The sequence below is a fragment of the Panthera uncia genome (genome assembly GCF_023721935.1).
Source record: "Panthera uncia isolate 11264 chromosome A1 unlocalized genomic scaffold, Puncia_PCG_1.0 HiC_scaffold_17, whole genome shotgun sequence".
NCBI classification, from domain to species: domain Eukaryota; kingdom Metazoa; phylum Chordata; class Mammalia; order Carnivora; family Felidae; genus Panthera; species Panthera uncia.
The window spans coordinates 138,900,412-138,922,818 of record NW_026057577.1 but is presented as its reverse complement, the minus strand read 5'-3'; the positions used below and the strand labels follow the sequence as shown (position 1 = coordinate 138,922,818).

General features: G+C 45.6%; 1 protein-coding gene across 1 annotated transcript in view; it reads right to left on the bottom strand.

Moving 5' to 3' along the window:
- MYO10 (myosin X) overlaps positions 1–16,211 on the bottom strand; it is a 231,308-nt gene extending 215,097 nt beyond the window's left edge. Inside the window, exon 1 of the mRNA XM_049648266.1 lies at positions 15,667–16,211. Within this exon, the coding sequence (XP_049504223.1) occupies positions 15,667–15,687 (21 nt within the window). The 5' untranslated portion in view covers positions 15,688–16,211. The remainder of the gene's footprint in view (positions 1–15,666) is intronic.
- Between the last annotated feature and the right edge of the window lie 6,196 nt (positions 16,212–22,407).

The following is a 22,407-nucleotide window of genomic DNA, read 5'->3' as shown; positions in this document are numbered from 1 at the left end:
TACACTTACTCATCAGCATAGGGAGAAGCGGAAAAGGAAGGACGGCGTGGAGTTTGTCGGTAAAGGTTTGCTCACCCCTTACAAGACGCTGCCTCAAGCACGATCAGGGTCCGTGACCCAAGTGCTCAGAAATGAATGAAAATAATCACATGGTGGCAGAGAGAGGACCGGAGGGCAGAGCTCTAGTTCTGGCCCCTTCCAGCCTTCTTCCGTGTCAAATCTACACATCAGTCTCCTGGTGCTTGGTGATGGAATTGGTCGTACTGTCTGTGCCTTTGCCTTTTAGGACAAACGGAAGCCCATAGCTAAAAAGGCCTGGGAAAAAATAACTTTACAGCCCACTGTATAAATACACAGACATACAATATATTTTTCATGGATGCCACAGAAATTAATTTCAGAATAAACAGAATTTTAAATCTAGATATATAACGTAACTAAGCCATAATAAATAGAATTTGGATATTATAATTAAAAAATCAGATGAAGGCAACACGGATACTCATTCACACATACTCCTAAAACATGTTACAGAAAATTGTGTTAGCGGTCCTCATTTTCCTTAAAAAACAGAAAACTAAAACACAAAAGGGTAGAATCTTACACAATCAAGTCAGTCTTCTGTATCAGGGTGTCTCAGCCTTGATACTACTGACATTGGAACTGAATCAGTCTGCGTTGTGGGGGGCTGTACTGTGCATCCCAGGAAGTTCAGCGGTAACCCTCGCCTCCACCCACTAAATGCCAATAGTGCCCGCCCAACGTCAGCAGTCACGACCCAAAACGTCTGCAGACGTTGCGAAGTGTCCCCAGAGAGGCAAAATTGTCCAGTTGGGAACCACCGTTCTATATAAAATTCAAATCCCATCCGTAACGATCTACCAAAGCCCGAGCAACATTCAGACTGCACGCTTTAGGACAAAGAATATATCTGCTGATATATAACCACGCCAGCACTTTTTTTCTTCATGCTAACACTTTTCTCTTTAAACTATAAAATCTGTATTCATTAGGAATGGCAAACACTAGCAGCCAACGTAGCTCCACGTTCGGCGAATTACAGCTTTGCAAGGTTCACTTAAATGTAAACCATTAATCATCAAGTAAAACTCTCCGATCAGTAGAAGGGTCAGTTTCCAAAATGGTTTCTTAAAATCTCATCACTTGCCGTGAACCTAAAACTGCGCTGAAAAGAAAAGTCTTTATAAAAAAAAGATTTATCCCTAAACTTCAATGAAATGGCCCTTTCATCCATCCCTGCTGAGGGAGATGTGAAAGGTCCAGATGCCGAAGTATGGCCAGAGAGCTGAGGGCCACTCACAGCAGCGAGGCAGACAGAAGCCATCAGCAATGCAGATGACAAGCAAGATTCCCAAACTGCGTGCTGCCTCCAAAGCAAACATGCCTTCTCACAACATCACTTCATGGGAATCTGAACTTGATCGCAAACACACAAAAGCCAAGAAAAATGGTTTAGGAAATTCAACGTGACCTTGTTCTTCAGTAGAAATTCTCCCCAGAAATCTACAAATTTTATAGAAACTAGTCTTTGAGGGGCGCCTGGGTGGCTCTGTCGGTTAAGCGTCTGACTTCGGCTCAGGTCATGATCTCACGGTTTGTGAGTTCGAGCCCCGAGTCGGGCTCTGTGCTGATGGCTCAGAGCCTGGAGCCTGCTTCGGATTCTGTGTCTCCCTCTCTCTGCCCCTCCCCCATTCATGCTCGGTCTCTCTCAAGAATAAACATTAAAAATTTTTTTTTTCAATAAAAACAAAGAAACTAGTCTCTGAATCTTCTCCCCAACAGAACGCCCTGCAATAGCTCTCACTCAAGATGAACGTTCGGTGGCCCATCACAGAAACAATCAGGGTTATGTTTTTATTGTTTGATTATAGGAAAACTTCAATTCCTTGTTCCAGTCACTGGCAAAAAACAGGTAATTCTTCTTGGGCTTGTGTCACCTGACTGGTCTGCTCTCTACGGAGATACAAATATACATTCCTAATGATTTCAACACAGATCCGATCTTCCCCTCCTACACAAACTACTGACCACCTCCAAATGAATTTGAGTTCCCTAGAGCTAGAAATCTTGGATCCTAATTCCAATTCTACCACTGCCCAGCTCTGCGAACTTGGGCAAATTACTTACCGTCTTCGAGACTCTATCCTTTTACATAAGAGAGAGGAGAATGGTACCAACCACCTAAGATTATTGGGCAGATTAAATGCATTAGTCCATGTAAAGAATTTAATACAGTGCCAGCCAAGTGATCAAGACAGTTTCACTAGTTCAACTGGATAAAAGAAAACGCGGACGGCACAGAGGCTGAAAATACTGCCTCATGGCTTAGCCATGACGCTGAGTTCCATTTAGTCAAATCGTTACCCAAATCTCACGTTATACCAAATCCTAAGTATGTATCGTATTTGGTCTTGGGCAACTATCGACCTGAATTAGAGAACACTGCTAAAACATTTTTTAAGACATTTTTGTCCTAAACTGGGTTGTGATAAAGTCAGGCTGTATCATCTTTTAAAAGGCTTAGTCGGTTAAGCGTCCGACTCTTGATTCCAGCTCAGGTCACGATCTCTAGGTCTGTGAGTTTGAGCACCGCTTGGGGCTCCATGCTAACAGCACAGAGCCCGCTTGGGATTCTCTCTCTCTGCCCCTCTCCAACTTGATCCCAGCTCTCTCTGTCTCTCAAAAATAAACAAACTTTAAAAATAAATAAGTTCCCAAAATTCTGCTTTCCTTGAGGAAATAGCTACTCAACTTCATCAAACCACCAAAGAAAACCCTCACGGGGCCTCTTGTTCTGAAGATAACCCGTTTCTTTGTTTCAAATGCAGGTGCCAACCACAGAGATTCACATTTAGGCATCCGGTGGAGGCTTAAGAGCCCACGACGACTTTAAGACACTCAAGTGACACAAACCTAAGTTAGATTTCTGACCCTATCATTTGGCGTAGCTCTTGGGTAAAGCAACCGTTCTCCGTGACTCATGGTAAAAGGAATCTACTTGATATCACCAAGATAACAGGCAAATAAGCATAAAGTTACATTCCCATCAAGAGCCCTCTGAACTCCAGAGATTTTGCAACGTCAGAAGCACATTTTCTTAACATTGCACGCAGTCCGCGAAAGGCGGGCCACCCTAGAATGGTTTTCGCCCCCCATTGTCACTTTCGGAACTGCTGACTCGTGTTTTCCTTTTTTTTATGATGGTAAAATACAAGACAATAAAAACTATGTGGTGAAAAGACAGACGCACAAATTACCCTCCACGGTAAATGCCAAGAGGCCCTGACCTGCTTGCTTCGTCTCCAGAATAAGGTATGGCAGAGTCTTGTCCTGATTATACAGCCAAGAGCTCACTGTAGCAGATGCTTTTCTTCTGACGTAGGCTTTGAAAAACAACAGGAGATTCCAACTTTACTCATATTTTGTTATTTATATTCCATCAATATTTACAGAAAAGATGCGCTGGCCTTCTCAAAGAGAATCTTAAGTGACCACGGTTTTAGAGCGTAAAATACAGTAGCCCAACAGATCTGTCCAAGGGCAGGAAGGAAACCGTTACAGCAGAAAGGCGAGGTCACCAAGAGAAACATCCCAAAGGTCAGTGGTTCTCAAGACCTAAAACGCTGAATGCTAGAATTTACAGTATGCCCAGACTTCACATCTTTGAACTTGGCACCGACTTTCGAGAGAATCCCTAAAGAATGAAAATCTTAAGGAAATGCAAGGTCCATGATAAGGTGGTATTTTGAGGACCCCATCCTAGCAAGGCAAGTCACGCCTGAAAAGGTGGGGAGGCGGCTTATAACTTTTTATCTTCTCAGAAAACCGTAAGCGGTTCAGAAATACTGCCTACTGGAGACTACTTCTGGACAGCAAACAATTCATCTACTACCTGTGGACAAAAACCCCGTAGCATCACAGCCTTGGTAAGAGACTTCATTTCCCACATCAGTAGCTGTGACTGCCTCGGTCTAGAACCACGAGGCTAAATCTAACACACTCGTGTGTGCATATATGTATACACGTGGAACGCGTGTCCACGTAACATGTGTTACATATATGTGCGTGCATGGGACCTCACATGCACACAGGTGTACACACACATAGATTTCCTATCTATATACTAAGCAAAAAAAAAAAAAAATCTCTTGGGCTTGTAAGTACAGCTTACCTGCTTGTTGGTGAAACACTAGTCCTACGCTATGCACATTCTTGGTGGGAAAAAAACAAGGGCAAGTGGATATTTTTCATAAAAAAACAGGAGCTGTAAAGAAAATCTGTGTATGGAGAAATTCTTTGCTCTCCAGCCGGGTGGTGAGGAGAATGCAGGGCATCTCCCTAGGACTCAGGAAGTGCTCTCAGCTCCTATTTTAATTACAAAAGAGGTAGCAAGATCAGGGATTGGGGTGAGGCAGGCAGGGCAAAGGGGGTGGGGGGGGGCTGGCTGGCAGGGGACTGGCAGGAAGTGAAGACAGTTCAGGCAGACAGTTCAGGGAGCTGGGGACAACCCAGTGCCTGGCGAGCAGGTGGCCCCTCATCTGGGGGGCAGGTTAACAAAGTTAAAGAGAGTTCCTTTCCATAGGATGGCTCTTTTTCTTTCCCCCTGTGCCCGAGAAACTCTCTCTGTTTGCAAAGCACAGGACCGGGAACAAGAAGCAGCAGGAAGAAAGAGCCCCTGCCCAAGAAATAACTGGGGAAAACACTCCCCTTGCTTCCATACTGCGCTCATCTTCACAGAGCATTCCTCCCAAACAGGCAGGACCCAAGAACAGATGAGGGCGAGAATCTGAGGGATGCTTTTCCATCTCTCTGGGCTCTGACGTTCCGGGTGGCATGCATGGCCTCAGGACCTGGGCACACGGCTCCTCACAGAGTGACAAGCCCGCAGGTGGAAACTGCCAGCTGCCCGCCCTAGCTTCTCATCACACCCTTCACCTGGAAGATTCCCTCACTGCCGCCACTCTTATGTCGGACTCAACTCAGGACTCGCTAAGGACACTTTCATTGGCCCCAGATGTCTTAGCTTGCATCAAAGAAATCCCCTTTCCATCCAGTCGTGCTGAGATACTGAGGGATGGCAGGAATATCTTGCTGCATTTTTTAACATCCCAAGACGGCTTAGCTCACATCATCAGAAGAACAAAATACGCGTGGGAATGAGCAGATGCAAACCTATACTAAGTTTTTTTTTAGTGTTTATTTTTGAGAGAGAGAGAAAGAGACAGAGGGTGAGCAGGGGAGGGTCAGAAAGAGAGGGAGACAGAATCTGAAGCAGACGCCAGGCTCTGAGCTGTCAGCGCAGAGCCCGGAGGTGGGGCTGGAACTCACAAACCACGAGATCATGACCTGAGCTGAAGTCGGACGCTTAACCGACTGAGCCACCCAGGCGCCCTGATGCAAACCCATATTAAATGACAATGGCAGGCACTATAAAAGGTATAGTGTTACTGTCACCTAGCACTCAACACTTAGTTCAAAGTCCATGGAAAGATTTCGTGGAGGCAATAAGAATAAGCTTTAATGCAACACACACACATACTATTGTAGGCTGCCTAAATTCCTCTAGTTAGAACAACCAACTGGTAACTTGGGTCGAGGTTAACACACGAGGATACTTGCAATACAAAAGGATTGAGAATTAAAAGAAAAATCCATAAACAATTCCCCAAACCAACGGACAACGGCTTCCAGGCAAGTAAAGCCAGGTCCCTTGTGTGCACTTTGACCTTCAGTGAACATCAGCACCCACACAGGGATTTTCTGAGGGCCCGATGTGAATCGGCAGCCCAGCTTGTAATTCACGGAGAACATCTCTCCTCCACTGCAGCTCAGAGGAGAGCCTGACAGTGGGCCCAGTAATCTAGTATGTGATAACCTCCTTTATGAAAAACGCACGTCATGAAGATTCTAATTAGAAGCCACAAAATCTCTATCACGGATACATCATGACAGGGTATCTCTGCAGAGCTTGCTGTAATGGAAGACGCACTGACACCTCTCATGAAACTTTTGCTGCCAAAGAATCTAAGTAAAAACGTGCAACCTCTTTGATCACACATCTCCACTCCCAGGAAATATTATCCTCAAGAAATAGACAAGGGTACATGATCTAGGTATAAGAACGTTCATGTGCGGTTTTCTAGAAAAGCATAAACCTAAAATGGGGATATAAATGATGACACATGCCCAGGAGGAACAGGCAGGGTCATTCTTAGACCTGTAAACGTAGGTAGGACTCCTACCCTGGGCTGTAGGCTCCTCAGCGTGCCCTGCACATCACAAAGACAAAAAAAAAAAAAAAAAAAAAAAAAATGTAGCAAATAAACAGAAGTTCCTCAAAGAATGAATCATGGCTGTGGGTGGAAAATATTTTTGTATGTACAGTTATGACAGTTATTCGATGTGAACAACTGTTTACCATTAATAACAGCAAAAGTTTCTGAAAACTCCGAACAGAATTTGGCCGTTTCACTTTAAAAAACTGTGCTCTTAAAATTTTAGAGAAAAATTTCATCAAACATAAACGATACGTGACGCATACATACAACAAAACTAAAATTTCAAGAAAATATGTAAAACAGAACATTATGGAAATAAAAACATTTACTAGACCAAGAAGGAAAATATGCACACACACATAATCCCCAAACACATTTTTATGCAGATAATTTTGTGGCCAAGATGCATTAAGGTTTAGTTTCATCTGAAAACAGATTTTTAGGGGCGCCTGAGTAGCTCAGTCGGTTAAGTGTCTGACTTCAGCTCAGGTCAGGATCTCGTGGTCCGTGAGTTCAAGCCCCGTGTTGAGCTCTGTGCTGGCAGCTTGGAGCCTGGAGCCTGCTTTGGATTCTGTGTCTCCCACCCTCTCTGCCTCTCCCCTGCTCATACTCTGTCTTTCTCAAAAACAAACAAACATTGAAAACAGATTTTTAATGAATTAACATGGTTTCTCTATAATATACAAAGCATTGGAAAGTTTAAGGAATAGTGAAAATTCACAGTACTAATGATAGGATTTATATAATGAAAATATTGAGTACTTTCTGCAATACCAGTGATCACATGTAACCCTATTATTTTTCTAATCTAAATATTGCTGTATGAGTGAAATAGATAAAAGGGATTAAGAGTATACTGATCTTGATGAGTAGTGAGCAAGGTAGAGTTGGTGATTTATTACACTGCACACCTGAAACCAATAACACTATGTTAATTATACTTCAATTAAAAAAAGAAAAACAAATAGTGCTGTATGAGCTTTGTTGACAATGCCAATTACTACTGTCCTGCCTTACAATGCAGGCCTTTTCCAAACTCAATTAAAAATCTAACAACCACTATGACTCAAGGAAGGTCTTTTACTTTGGCGTTAACGCCAATAAAACATAAATTGTAAACATCTTGACAATAACCATATAGTGATTTTGCTGAAAGACGGACAAGAAAAATAGATTTATGGAAAATATATTACGGACAACATGGTGTATTACTCATGCGAGTATCACTGGCCTATCAACAGAATGGCCAGGCATTTGCAACTGTAATTATTCTCTTTTACCCTTGATATTCTGCTTTCAGCAAGAAAAAACACAGCTTTACACAAATTGTTTGATTGTGCCCTCGTGACACATGACCTCATGTCGAGGTAGGCAAAGACATTTTATTTACTGGTTGGTAAGCTTGATTTAGAACTTTTAAATACTTAGATATGTGACAGAGGTCTGCATTTGTACTCTTGCCCCCGGCCCCGAAAAGGACACGTGCAAGTTTTGCGACAATTAAAACTTTTCTCAACTCTTAAACGAAAAACATTATAGATGTGCTTTTATAGAAACATATATAGAGAGGCATGGAAAACAAACATTCCAAAACATTGACAGTAGGACCTGGGGGGGGGCACCTGGGTGGCTCAGTCAAGCATCGGACTTTGGCTCAGGTCATGGTCTCACGGTTTGTGAGTTCAAGCCCTGCATCGGGCTCGCTGCTTTCAGCGCAGAGCCCCCTTCAGAGCCTCTGTGCCCCCCACCACCCCCTGCTTCTCCCCGCCCCCTCTCAAAAATTAAACAAACATTAAAATTAAAAAATTAAACAAACATTAAAAAACAGCAGGACTCAGGGAGTTTCTGTCTCTTGCTTATGGCATTTTCTAAATTTAGTACCTATCTTTGCTAGATTAAGGAAAGAAGAAATTAACAATGATGTGGCAAATAGTACATTACTTTTGACATGGTGATGTCAATTACTGATGACGTAGTAAATCCGTGTTCAGGAAAGTTGTTTAAAGCCTGAACATTCCTAATTCTAAATATAGTCCCTTAAACGTAATTTAAATATGTATGAAGTTAGTAACACCAAGAATTTATTAACAGTAGCTACACACAAGCATGTGGTCTATGGACAAACAAACTTCTTTTAAAGTGAACTTTAACACACAACAAGTGGACTTCACGAACACATGCTTTTGGAGAGAAGTCCACTTATCTCCATCATGTATCCCATGGTCAGTGGGTACTACTCAAATGTTATTAGTGGACAAAAAAAGAAAAAGGCATTTAAAAGAATTATAGATTTCTTTTCGGGCCCAATGTTGGGTAGGAACCCACGTAAAAAAGTTTAGTCTTCCAACATCTCCCAAGTCTTTTACCTTCACGACTCTAAACGACCAACCAGTAGCAAAAATAAGCCTATCCCAAAGTGCAAACATTCAACCTTGCCTACCTTTTCTTTGTAATAACTCACTTAAAAAAAAAAATCCACACATAAAATCCTTTTATACAGAGATGATTTTCATCCTGCAGAACGATACTGCAGCGTGGGTGAAGGTATTAAATTTACAGCCCCCCGTGTGTCACTCCCTCGCTGTGGCTGGATTTCAACAGACAAGAACTCCAACACCTTTCCCCGTAACTGGCAGAGTCAGGTGACAGGAGGTCATGTGACGGGAGACGCCAGATTTAAATTGGGGACTCAAGTTGCATACTTTAGACCTGGTGGACACATTTTCTGAAAAGCTCTAGGCAAGGCTGAGATTCCTGTTTTAATCAAGGAATGCTCTCTAGAAATGTCCGGCCGTGTGGTCAGTGATCATGCCATGGGCGTTAATAAGCTGAAGTACTACACAATCGATATGCAGAAACGCTGGGAAAGTTGCCAGAACCCTGAATTGAAAGAGAAGATTCCATCAGAAAACCTCAAAGGCAAACACGGGGATAATGGATAGCTAGAACTGGGGAAACAAATGAGTCCTACCCTTTCTTGTAATAAACACATCTCACAACGCTAGTTTTCAAAGTGTCTCGTTACATAAATCTTCCTACCATCCTCATGGGGTCAGGGCCGGCCGCTTTAGAAACCACATTGTACAAGGAAACAAGAGTGTATGTCTTTAAGTAAAAAGAAAACCAGATAAAAATTAATGGCATGATTCAACATTTTCCTACTGGGTTTCAAGGTTTCTGGAGTGTGGATTACCTGTTAACCCAAACCCCCATGCAATTTAACTCAAAAATCATTTACGAACCGCCTACTGCCCTTCAAAGAGCCCAGAAACAACGGTACAAGCAGAAGGCAAATGACACCAACAGGACAGAAAAGAGTGACAGTGAAGAGTACAGAGGTTCTGGAGACAAAGGTCTGTGTTCAAATCCTAACGATCACTTTCTAACTGTGTGACACTCGGCCACGTACTTAACCTCTCTGTGTCTCACTTTCTTCATCTATGGGGACTTCCTCCTTGAGCTGGCAAATCGATTACATGAGTTGCTGAATGCCCAGTACTCAGGAACATGCCTGGCACACAGTAAGCCCTCGATAAACATCAGCCATATTTATTATTGTCCTCAAAGAATTGTAAAATGCTTCACGATCAAGGAAAAAATGTTAGAAGCATCACCCCTCTCACCATAAAAGGATCAGTACTTGGGGGAAAAATAAAGGCGATACAAGGAGAGAATCCTATCCATAAGGACCTCTCAGTGGAAACAAGGTGATAAAACTTATGAGTGCGATATTTAAACTCTTGAGGCTCAGTTTACTCATTTGAAAGGGAGAAAAAGATAGGTAAACCCTCTAGCAAACCAGGGTAAATTCCTAACAAGACCAGGGCAGAAAGAGGCAGAGCCAAGTTCAGAGGAAAGAAAGAGAGGTAGGAGGTCACCGTGAACTAGACCAGTCAGGGATAGTTTCAAAAAGGCGCTAGCCAGGCAGGACATCTGATCAGCAGAGAGCACAGCACACACAAAGGTGTGGAGAAGGACCTGTAAGAGATCCTCGAGGGTAGAATTCACGTGGGGAAAATAATACAGAGTTGCAAGATCAGAAGGCCTGGAAAACCAGACTAAGGAATGTGAGCTTGATTTTATAAGCAATATGGACACGCTTGAGACAGAATTCTGGAAAGGCAAAATCTGCCAGAAGTGTACAGGTTGAAAGGGAGGAAATTAATAAATGCAATCTAGCACAAGAAACGATCCTGGGGAACAGGGTTAAGGTCAAGATCTCCCTGCCCCGCTGCATTCTGGAATTTCATTCACCATCAAGAGCCCCTGACTCTTACTTTCTAAGTTACTGTAACTAATCTCTTCTTGTGCACCTGCCATGTGCCAAGTCTCAAATTCTAATCATCATGCAAGGTTGACACTATTATGCCCACAGAAATAAAGCCCAGGAAGGTCAGAAAACCCAAGATCCCACAGGGGTGAGGGGTGCAGCTGGGCTCCCCACAGCTACATCTTTTCTACTTTTAAGGATGAAGTGCTTTTCATTTGGCCCAGAGGGGCATTGAGGTGTGGGGAACTATTGCTAAGCTTAATGGAGACTCAGTGTTTGCTCATTTTTGAACGTTCAGTTCCCTGCAGATGATATGAAAATGTTACGTAGTAGTTACTCTGCAAAATTTTGAAACTCATCAAGAAGGCATCCTCACAGAAACAGAGAGGAATAAGAGTGCACTTAAGGTGATGAGCGCAGAGTAGTAACACATAGGATTGTTGAATCCTTCTATTGTACCCCTGACACTAATATAACACTGCATATTAATTACACTTCAATAAAAACTAAATTTAAAAATTAGAAAAAAAACAAGGGTTCCTGGGTGGCTCTTCAAATTGAGTGTCCAACTTCGGCTCAGGTCAAGATCTCACAGTTCTGGAGTTCGAGCCCCTCGTGGGGCTCTGTGCTGACAGCTCAGAGCCTGGAGCCTGCTTCAGATTCTGTGTCTCCTCCTCTCTCTGCCCCTCCCTGACTTGTGCTCGTTCTCAAAAATAAAGAAATGTTAAAAAAATTTTTTTTTTAACTAAAAAAATAAAGTCTCCTATTTCTTAATCAATTTCAATGGAAGGGCACATTCAAGGCGAGTGTCCTTAGAGGTGACCCCACTTAAAGCCAGCAGAGCTAAAAAAGCAAACACTGCCCTCCCTTGCCACCACTCTGATTAAACAGTGGAGGCCCCGCCCATGCTGGTTCGTGCCTGATTTGAGAGGTGAGAACAGCAAGCCACACGATATGGGGAGAACAGCCCCTCCCTGCCAGGCCAGGGAGATCAGGGCTCCCTGCTGGTAACAACTGTCCAGCTTACAGCTGCTCTCAGGGCTCTGCTGTCCCCAACATGGCAGGGGCCAAAAAATGAGTATCTGACAACAGAAACCTTGACCGAGTGTGCAGAAAAGGCAAGGCGCTATAACTCCATTGTGAAAAAGGAGGACCCCAGCAAACGGCCCGACTCTATTTTATCGCTGTCAGAGGAGTCGGCTTCAGGATCTGCCGGAACAAGGAGCCCCCAAAAATAAGTCTTGATTTTTTTTTTTTTTTTGCTCGAGGCAATAAATATCACTGAGACCTAAAACAAAATAAAAATACTATAGAAGCGGGGAGAGAAATAGGCTCAAGAATGACTTCCAGCTTAAAAAGCTATTTGAACTCTAGGTTAACAATCAAAACCAAGACACCTTCCCAAATTAAGTGGAAACAAGGAAGGTGATTCCACCTGAGAGTAAGAAATGGGTGTAGCTGGGACATTTTCACCAACAATGTATCTCAAGACGTTAATAACCTGCCTTCTATGCTTGTATTCATGACACGGACATTTTACATATTTATTCTGAAAATCAAAGCAGTCCTATACCTTCCATCAATAATCCTCAAAAGATCTTTTGTTTACATGGCCAGGGGGCCATACCTTTTCCTAAAATAGACAAGTCCAGCTCCTGTATGTGTTCAGCTGCCCCTCCACTACCCTAGCTGCTGCCTACGTGGCCCCAGGGACATGGAAACACCATCCACTTCAAAATATCAACAACATGTTTGCAAAATAATCTTGCCACTTGGTTGAGCCTTTTCTGTTTGCTTTAAAAAAAAAAAAAAAAAAGGGGGCTTCTGGTTACAGACATACCCCAACTTAGTTTCTGCCAACACCAAACTTTTTAACAGCTTAACTCCAAACGCTGAAAAAACGAGTTTTCGCAGAAGTGCGCACACAATTTAATTGAGAGAAGCCATGAAAATGTAAGGTCACGAAGGAACTGCATGGGGAGTGTGGGGCCCTCGGCCTCTCCAATCCCGAGGAACATTCTGAAGTCGGTAGCCATCAGCCGACAGCACAAACCTCACGGGCATCTCGCTGGCCTGCAGTAAAAGCCCTGATGGCTTTTTAAAGCAGGCAAGCGCAGGCCAGAAGGCTGTGCTTGCAACATGCACAGGAATCAATTCCACGAGGCAACGCTCCACGGGCTGGCTCCGTGGTTCTCAATTAGGAGTGATTTCACTCCCGGTGGCTCATGAAGCAACGTCTGGGAACATTTCGGTTGTCACAACTTGGGGGTTCTGCTAGCACCTACTGGGTAGAGACCGGTGATGTTCAACATCCTACAAGGCACAGGGCCGGCTCCCGACAGCAAAGAATGAAGGGAGCCACAATGTCAATGGCACCCGGTTTGAGAAATCCTGGTCCCGCTCTAAACAGCAGCTGCTAGTCACAAGAAGCTCCCACTCTGCTGTTGTCTGGCCACGCTCACATAAAGCTAATACATGCAACATCTTGTTCCCCCCCTTCTTTTTTCTCAATTGCTAGTGTTAGTTACCCTCAAACTGCTGTCCAACAAGCAACAAGTCATTATGCCTAAATCACAATGGAAAAAGTTAGCAAAGACACCAGTTACCAGGGCACTACTTAGCGATGAGTCGGTACAGTTTTGCTGTCCTTGGAAACATATCACTTCCACGGTTACTGTTTCTCCTGTGACAGGACATCCCATGATTTTCTTCACTGGAGAATTTCACGAAATTTAACAAAAGGATGGCCTGTTAGAAGACACTACCAGAGACAGACAGGATCTATATTAGGAGTTTGTCTCTAATACAGCACCGTGTTGCCTCCCTGACTGGCCTTGATGGCCTCCCAAGGTCACTACAATTATGGGTGGAACTTTGTTGATTAGAATATTGTATTACAAATACATCACAAGATTAAAAGCATAAATCGTTTTTTTGGTTTTTTTTAATGTTTTTATTTTTGAGAGAGAGAGAGAGCGCAAGCGTGAGCATGAGCGGGGGAGAGAGAGAGAGAGAGACACACACACACACACACACACACACACACACACACACACAGAATCCGAAGCAGGCTCCAGGCTCTGAGCTGTCAGCACAGAGTCTGACACAGGGCTTGAACTCACAGACCACGAGATCATGACCTGAGCTGAAGTCGGATGCTTAACCTACTGAGCCACCCAGGCGCCCCAAAAGCATAACTTTAAATAAATGAAAATTTCCCCCAAATACGTGAGTCACCAGCAACAGAGAAAAAAGGCTCTGGATTCTGTAATAAGCTCTTCAACCTTGGGCTTGTGACTTGACATCTGTAGGCTAAGATCCATCATCCAGAAAACTGAAGAGGATGGACTAGATGATCGCCAAAGGCCAGCTTCATATTAATCACTGAAATAAAATCCAACAACCAAGTCTCCTTACACTTAACCAAGGTATGGTGTAAGGAAAAAGTATTTCAGAGAAAGTGCGGGCAGGTCACAGCTGTCCCATGTTATCCTGCAGTTCCCCCCCACTTGCACTAGGGGGCAGAGTTCTGCCCAGGGGGAGGTCACAGGCCCCCTCCCCTCCTTGGTCCAAAAACCGGCTTCAACGGGACTGAAACCCCCAACAAAACCGAATACAAATCCTACTGCTCGCGAGCTTTCCCAAGGGACCCAGAACACACAAAAAAATAAAAAAAAAAAAAATACGAATTAGTGTCCTGCAGGCGGAGCCCAGGTTTTCTTACAGATGAAAGCAATTAAACACAGCCCACTGGTCCATCTTTGGTTAACCTGCAACTCCAGGAAAAAGTTCTGGTGTTTTCTTACAGTCATGAAAACAAAGCTCTGTGGGTTAAAAAAAAAATGCTATAGTCTCAACCACAGATTTCCTTAAAAGAAAAAAAAATATATGAATGGATAATTCCTTTCCAGTCTGCTTTTCACGGCAAATGTGGGTATCACATATGAGATGCCACCTTGAAAAAAGTGGATATTGCTGTTAGGCAAGAATGTATTTATTACTTTGGCCATTAAATACAGTTGTCTAAGAATAAGGTAGGCATCCATCAGGGGGAATGACTTGAAATATTATATCCAATTAAATAGGATAAAGCAAGTTAGCGAACAGAGGCAAGCCCTCACCAATCTAATTTGCTGGAAGATTCCAAAACTGTCCTGGATTCACGAAACGTCCCCTGGCTTCCAATGAAAGTCACATCAGACTCCCTTAAGTCAACTCAGTTTACTTTGAGCCACTTCAAACCTCAAACTTAAAACAGAATTTATTAAATAAACACAACCAAGAAAGGAGAGGGGGCCAAGAAACCACAGTAACTCTCCATCCCAGGGAGGGGGAAAAAAAAAGAAAAAAAAAGGTTCTCAAGTCAAGGGTTTCAAGTAACCGTGGTGTCCCGCCCTCAATGGCCCTAAAAGGGGCATCAGCTTAAACGTTAAAAATAATCATTGTTTGCCCTAAACGATTTTCTTTAAATTCGAATTCACAATCTGCCAAGGACCGTCAGCACAAGCACATGATCTTTTGATCTCTGCCTCTGGAGTGATCTCAAACCCTGAATGAGCACATCTTGGGGAGCGCTACCACCTAGACTCCAAAGGTCCCGTAGGCAGAGAACACAGTGAATGATTAAACCCTCGCCTCGCTTCTCGCACTTCATTAAGCCGTCTCCTCTGGAAGGGTTTGTGCCCCTCTCACAGGAAGCCGGCACGTTTTGCAAAGGAAATACCAGACCAGAACTTTCTTGGAGAAAGGCACGTCCCGGTAGAACATTCGATTGGGCTTCCCGCACCCCGGCAGCCGCGGCCCGGCGCCCGGCGCCTCACCTCGCGCGGGGCGCCGCAGGGACACCCGGTGAGCCAGCCACCCACGCGGAAGGAGGCTCACCTTCGCTACGTCCCGGAGCGCGGGACAAAACAAAACCTGCCTCGGCTTACTCATCCGGAGACTCCCCGGGGGTGATTTCAGGCGACTCCCGGAAAGTTTTGCCCTCCCGGGCTTAGTTAGGACAGGGTCCCGAGCGTGCGCGCGGCGCGGTGGGTAGATCACTCCCGGGGCGCGGGGGCCAGGTCCCGGCAGGGTCGCCGGCGCGAGCGCACTCACCTCGGGGAAGAAGTTGTCCATTGTTCCAGGGCGCTCCCCAACTTGCCCGAGTCCCGCGTCCGGCTCGCGGAAGTCAGCCCAGCAGACGGTCCGGGGAAACCATGCGTGTCACGGCGCGATTCCCAGGAACCCGAGCCCGCGGGGCTCCCCGGCTGCCATCGCCTTACCCCCTTCTCGTCTTTCGCACCTTTTGTTTGCCCAAACCCAAGTCTCTAACTCATCCGTCCCAACTGCAGCCTTTGTCTCCCTGCCTCCAAGTTCCTTACTTCTGCGCGCAGCGCTCGCGAGCGGAGAACAGCTGGTGACACATTCTTCCCCCGGGCTGGGGGAGGGCGGCGGGGGTCTTGGGAGCGCGCCCCCTCCTCCTGCGCCCCAGCCGGAGGCGCTCGCCGCGACAGGGGGACAGCGGCCACAAAGCGTGCCTGGAGTAGCTACCCCAGCGCGAGCGCCGCCGCGGTGAGGGTTCGGGCGCCTGGACTCAGCCGGCTCACCGCAGCGCGGAGATTTGCAGACAGGAGCACTCGCCCCGCCCACCATCCCCGCCCCGCCCCGCCCCTCCAGGCGCTGGGCCCCGCCCACTCGCCCGCCCCACCAGGAGCCCAACCCTCAGCCAACCCCGCCCCGCGCTGCGGCAGGGTCCGGCCCCGCCCACCCCGCCTGGGGCGGACGCCGGCTCCGCGGCGAGAGGAGAGGACAGGGGAGGGGACGGGAGGGCCGGGCTGCACCCTCTGGTGTCTCCGCCTCCCCATCCAGGCGTGGGCGGAGGAGTCGACTCTACCCTCTGGTGATAGAGACCAAATAGTCACCGGGGAGGAGGGGTTGGGGGATTCTTTTGTGCCTTTGATCTTCAGCGGACCCTGGAACCCGCTCAACACGGATCTCATTAATGCAGCTCGGCAGATGAGCGACCCCGGGGAAGGAAGCGCGGTCGGCCGAGCTGCCCCGGCTGTTGGGCCAGATCAAAGCGGAGAACGGAGGCTGCTCAGAATTTCTAGAAGCTGCCTTCCCGTGTAGAGTTTCTGTCCTGCAGTCGGGTTCACAGACGTTTTCCTTAGCAGCCGGGGAATGTAGTTTTGTAACCTGGAAGAGGACATGGCCAGTTGCACCAGAAAAAAATGTAACCCTTTTCCTAGACCTGAAGGAAACAGGCAAAGGGAAGTGAGGTGAAGGATCAAACCACCTGATACGGAGTTGTTTCCTCTAAGGCAGGTCCTTAAACCTGAGCGTGCACAGGAACCACCTGGGAATCTTATTAAAATACAGGTTGGAATTCAGTGGGGCATTTCTAATAAGCTTCCAGGTGCCCTCAAACGGAGGCCCGTCTGTAACAGGTAGAAAAATTGAGAGCAAAGGTTTAGGAACTTTTGTAGCCATTTAAAAATGCCTCGACAGCCAAACAAATGACCGGAGGACTCTCTCAACCGAGTGTAAACGAGCTTTGGTATTGTCGGATTCGTGGTGAGTCATGCCTGGCACAGCGGAGTTCTCCTATTGGTACCTGGCAAATTGGAAACAAAAACGACTGGTTCTTCGCCACAAGTGGTTTGCGAAGTTCTCTGCAAGGGATCTGCCAACTGCTACTCATCCTTTAAAACTCAAGTCAGAAAGTCACATCTTCCAGGGGCAGTCTTCCCAGAAATGCCAGGCCACTTACCCAGCCACACAACACGGGGTGTGCCTTATTCCTAAAACTGTTGAGGACACTGTATGGCTTAAGGTTTTTTGTTTTTTGCTTTTTTTGTTTTTTGTGTTTTTTTTTTGTTTGTTTGTTTTTTGGTTTGTTTGAGGTTTTGTTTTGTTTTGTTTTTCTGGTGTCCTGTCTTTCTTCAGTTGGGAGAATTGAAGCTCATTAACAGAGGGAACTGTGCTTTAAAATTTGTATCCCCAGCCTGTCTCAGAGAATGAAGGGATGTAGCATCCTTCTGTAATCCTTAGGTGAAAATCCAAGTGTGTCTGTAACCTGAATCTCAGAGCAGTGCTTCAGCATAAATCTCCTCATACCCACCCGGCTTCCCTTTGGAAAGAGTCAAGGTGTAAATTAATTGGTGACAGTGTGCTATGCTAGTGGCCTGATTCATGTTTACACACCTAAGCCATGGAAGCTTGTGTCCCGGGTTGCCAGCAAAATTAAGATGGGGCCAGGATAAATACCAACAATCCCAGGCACCAGCCAAAGTGCTCAAACGAGTCCTGGGGCCACCTGTGCCCAGATGCTGGCGTAAAACAATTAACAGTCATTTTGGTGTTAATCTGTATAGAACATCTCTCAAGAGAAATTACCAGGCAGCTTGTTCAAGCAAGTGTGTGGGTGTGGCTGGGTTCCCGGCATCAACCCAGCCACCAATGTCCTGCTCGGCTTTGGCCATGTCCTTTCAAAGTCACTTTCCAGTACTGGCTTCTCAATTGTAACAAATGTACCACACCAATACAGCACGTTAATTATAGAGACTGGAGGGAGGGGGGCGGTGAGGGGACACTTCCCTTTCAATTGTTCTGTAATCCTAAAACTGCTCAAAAACATAAAGTCTATTAATTTTTTAAAGGTCACTTCCCTGTTGATTAAGAAGATATAGTTAATAATTACCCCCACTGTGACTCATATAAAGAATTGTGAGCCAGATCCAATACATAAGGGTTGAATTTTACTGAATTATTATATTTCTTTAAAAAGTTTACACCACCTTATCAAAATCTCCTGAAAGTTGTTACAAAAAAAAAAAAATATATACATACATATATATATGGGCTGGGTGCCTAAAAATCGGCATTTTAGTAAGTACCCAAGTAGGCAATTCTGAGTTTGAGAATCACTCCTTGTGGTTATCAGAATTCATCAGATTTTTTGTATAAACGTACATTCTCCAAAAGGCATAAAGATGAACTGCAACAGTAAGACTGTTGAACAAACAGCAAAGTGCATGTTATTTTAAGCATTCGGAAGCCATTGTTGAAAAGGACCATGTTAAATTTACAAGGGCCTAGACAAAATTGGACAGAGAAGGGGAAGCAATTTAAATCGATAGATCTCTAAGAATATCTATTCTTCTTACCAGTTTTTTAAAGTTATGTGCTTCCTTTTAAGAAGCTGTCTTACCCATTGGTCAAAGCTGATTAGGCTAAGACAGTTAAACCTTGACCTCTAACAAGTGACAGGCTCAAGAATGTGTGTGTGTGTGGGGGGGGTTTTTTAATGTTTATTTTTCAGAGAGCGACAGAACATGAGCAAGGGAAGCCCAGAGAGAGACACAAAATCTGAAGCAGACTCCAGGCTCTGAGCTGTCAGCACAGAGCCCGATGCAGGACTCGAACTCGCGGACCTGGAGATTATGACCTGAGCTGAAGTCGGACGCTTAACCAACTGAGCCACCCAGGCACCCCAAGAATGTTAATGACAGAATGGGCACATTTCCGGAGACAAAATTCCTTCTCAATTATCCTTATTTCTCAAAGACTCCATGCTAATTGTCATTTTCAAAACAAAACACCAAAGAAGCTCAGGCTACATTCTCTTACTTAGCTGCAAAAATTAACCCACACTGCTGAAAAATTTATTTTAATACAATGGGGGCCATTTCCCCACACAAAGGGAGAATCATGTAGGGTCTATAATGAATGAAGTAATATGATCTCCCTCTGTTTTTGTTTTCCACCGTGTGCTTGTTTGATTTTATTTGAAGTGTGTTGTCTTAACTTCCTGGGTGATTTCAAATCGAGTTCTTTGTTGTTGTTCTGTAGCTGCTACCAGTTCCTAATCTGGTTGTGTCTTCGTGTATAGAACCTTTTCCATTACTTTTGTTTTTATTAAATACTCACCTGTAATTGCTCCCGTCAGAGTAATGGTTTAATTACTAGGTATGGAAAGGGAAAGTGCAGGAAGGTTCTTTCACACAAATTAGAAGTTAATAACTGACACAACTCTAAAATCCTGTTTTTCATGCTCCACCAAACAGCGGGTGTTCTTTGGGTTCACCTATAATCTTGGATATTTTAAAAATTAAATGTATTTGCTTTTCTGAACAAAAATGAAGGGCGTTTTTACATGTTCTTGAAACTTGTAGACAAATGTTTATATGTGTGCGTGTATGTGTGTTGATTTCTCATAACTTGCAGTTCAAAAGCCCTGAAGGGATTTTTCTTTTCATGTGAAACTGAGAGTGATTGGGAAAGATTTGCCGAGAAAGAATACAGTTGGCGGTGAAATGATGTGAAGTGTTTTACCCTGTAATAGAACTAAACAAGTACAAAAGAATCGACAGAAATCAAGCAGGGATAAGACACTCAAAAAAAAAAAAAAAAAAAGAATTTACTACTCTTCCTTGTTTTCTAAACACGATGGACTTGGGCTAAGATGTAATTGACCTCATCAGAAGCAGGCCACTCAGTGGATAGTAGATTCTAACTAAATCCCCATGGCTCCAGACTACAGAGGGAATGCTTTCTAAATTGACGGCCCACAGAAGCACAGAGGATGGTTTTCACAAATGAATCTGTTTCCTTTTAAAGTGCGAGGTCCTGGTTCTGTTGAATGTGATAAACGAATGGAATCCAACTCCTTGAAACCCTCCAGGGTGATATACTCTGCCTGCTTAGGGACTGTGACGGCCCCCATTCTCCTTGATTTCTTTGTATCTTCCTGCTCTTTCATTGTTCCAGAGCGGCTCTGAAGCGGACTTTCCGTTAATCACAACATGTTTACCACTTCCCAACCTCGTGTCTTCGCTTACTCTCCTTTCTTGATTTTTCAGTTTTTCCTGGTTGTGTTATTCAAGCCAATAAATGTGTTTGTGTCTGTTCCACTTGCAAATGGCTGTTTCCGGGGCCCCTGGGTGGCTCGGTCGGTCAAGTCGAGTTGGGCTCCTGTCACGATCGCACAGTTCATGAGTCGAGCCCCGACTCAGGCTCTCCGCTATCCACGCAGAGCCCTCTGCGGATCCTCTGTCCCCCTCTCTCTCTGCCCCTCCCCGCCTCAAAAATAAATAAATATTAAAATAAATTAAAAAAAAAATTTTTAATGTTTATTTATTTTTGAGAGAGACAGACACAGAATGCGAGTGGGTTAGGGGCAGAGAGAGAAGGAGACACAGAATCCGAAGCAGGCTCCAGGCTCCGAGCCGTCAGCACTGAGCCCGACGTGGGGCTCGAACTCCCGAGCCGTGAGATCATGACCTGAGCCCAAGTCGGACGCTCAACCGACTGAGTCACCCAGGCGCCCCTAAAATAAAATTTAAATACATGGCTGTTTCCTAACCCACTTGCTCTCTGAACTCCTGGGCCATCTCTTCAAGCCCCGGCCTTGTCACTTTCTACACCTTCCTCTCTGAGCCATCAGCTCTCCAACCCCTTACAATCAGATATTTGCCCGCAATTCCACTCTCGAGAAGATCACCGTGACCTTGAAATAACCAAATTCAACAGCCCGTTCTCAAATGTCATCTCCCTTGACGTCGCCCCTCCTCTGGAACTCTCGAACTTCTCAGCTCCCGGGCCAGCTTCCAGAGCGGGCAGCCTGGAGAGAGAGCCGCACAGGACCCGACGGTCAGAAGGGGCCCTGGGCTTGGGTCAATACTCTGTTGTGATGTCTCAAACTCCTTACCGACCTCTGAAACAAGGGGCCCCGTTCTTCCGTTTTGCACTGGGCCCTGAAAATTACGTAGCCGGTCCTGCCTAGCTTCGAGAGCGCTGCATTTGTCCGGCTTCCCCGTCTCTTGGAGCGCTTTCGCTGCCACTTTTACGGGCCCCTGCTCTCCTTCCGCCTCTGAAATACGCTCAAGCCTGAGCACACTTCCTCTTCCCCACGCTTACATGGCTGCCGCACGCGGTCCGTCACTTCCGGTCTTCTCGGAAATTGATCCCACGTCCGTAACTCAAGCTCTGAGAAGTCCCAGCCACGTATTCCCACACCCCTGTTGATTGTTTCCTCCCCGACTTCCTTCTCCCCCCTTCACGTGCCCAAACTAAATCTTCACTGTCTTCACCACCTTCTACCAACCGGCCTGTATTGATTCGTGGAACGATAGAATTCGGCCACCTGGATGAGCAGGGCTCTGTCACCTAGAGCTGCCCCGGGTCTTCTGATGATCCTATCACGTGCTGAGAGGGCCTTCATGATGTGAATCCCTCTAGCCCAACGGAGAATATTCAAGCTTCTTTTGCTCCAAACATGTGACTTCAGTTCTATCAGTCCCACGCACCCACTCGAGGTTTCCCCTCCTCGGGGGAAATGGGGGCTTGGAGGGCAAATGGGGGTGACCCTGTTTGTGACAGAGTTGAGTGGATCTGTGGTCAGCCGTGAGGGCAGCGACTACCCGGCCAGCAGGAGCGGCAGCAGGTTCCTTGGGGGGGGGGGGGGGGTGGGCGGGGAGGCCCCCGACTCACCAGGCCCATTCCGGGCTGTGGTTCTCAGAATTGTTTCTGGAGACCTAAAAACTCACTCCTCCAGCCCTTCCAATGATACAGCAAGCCCTGTAATACCCTTTGTAGTACCTCTTAATTCAATTTGCGGTCTGGAGCCTGCCAATACCTTAGAAGGGCATCACCTTAAGGGCCAGGCAAGTGCCACCTTTAGACACCTTTCAACGTGGGCTGCTTTTCTCAAAGTGGTCTCAGTGCTCCTTTGGTGCCTACAACTCTGGGGCCAGCTGGGCCATCCACGGGAGCCACCCTGGACCCAGATCAGTCCCGTGTGGATTCAGTCTTCATTTCTCCTCTTCGGGGCTCTCTCCGACCCTCTCTCCCACACAA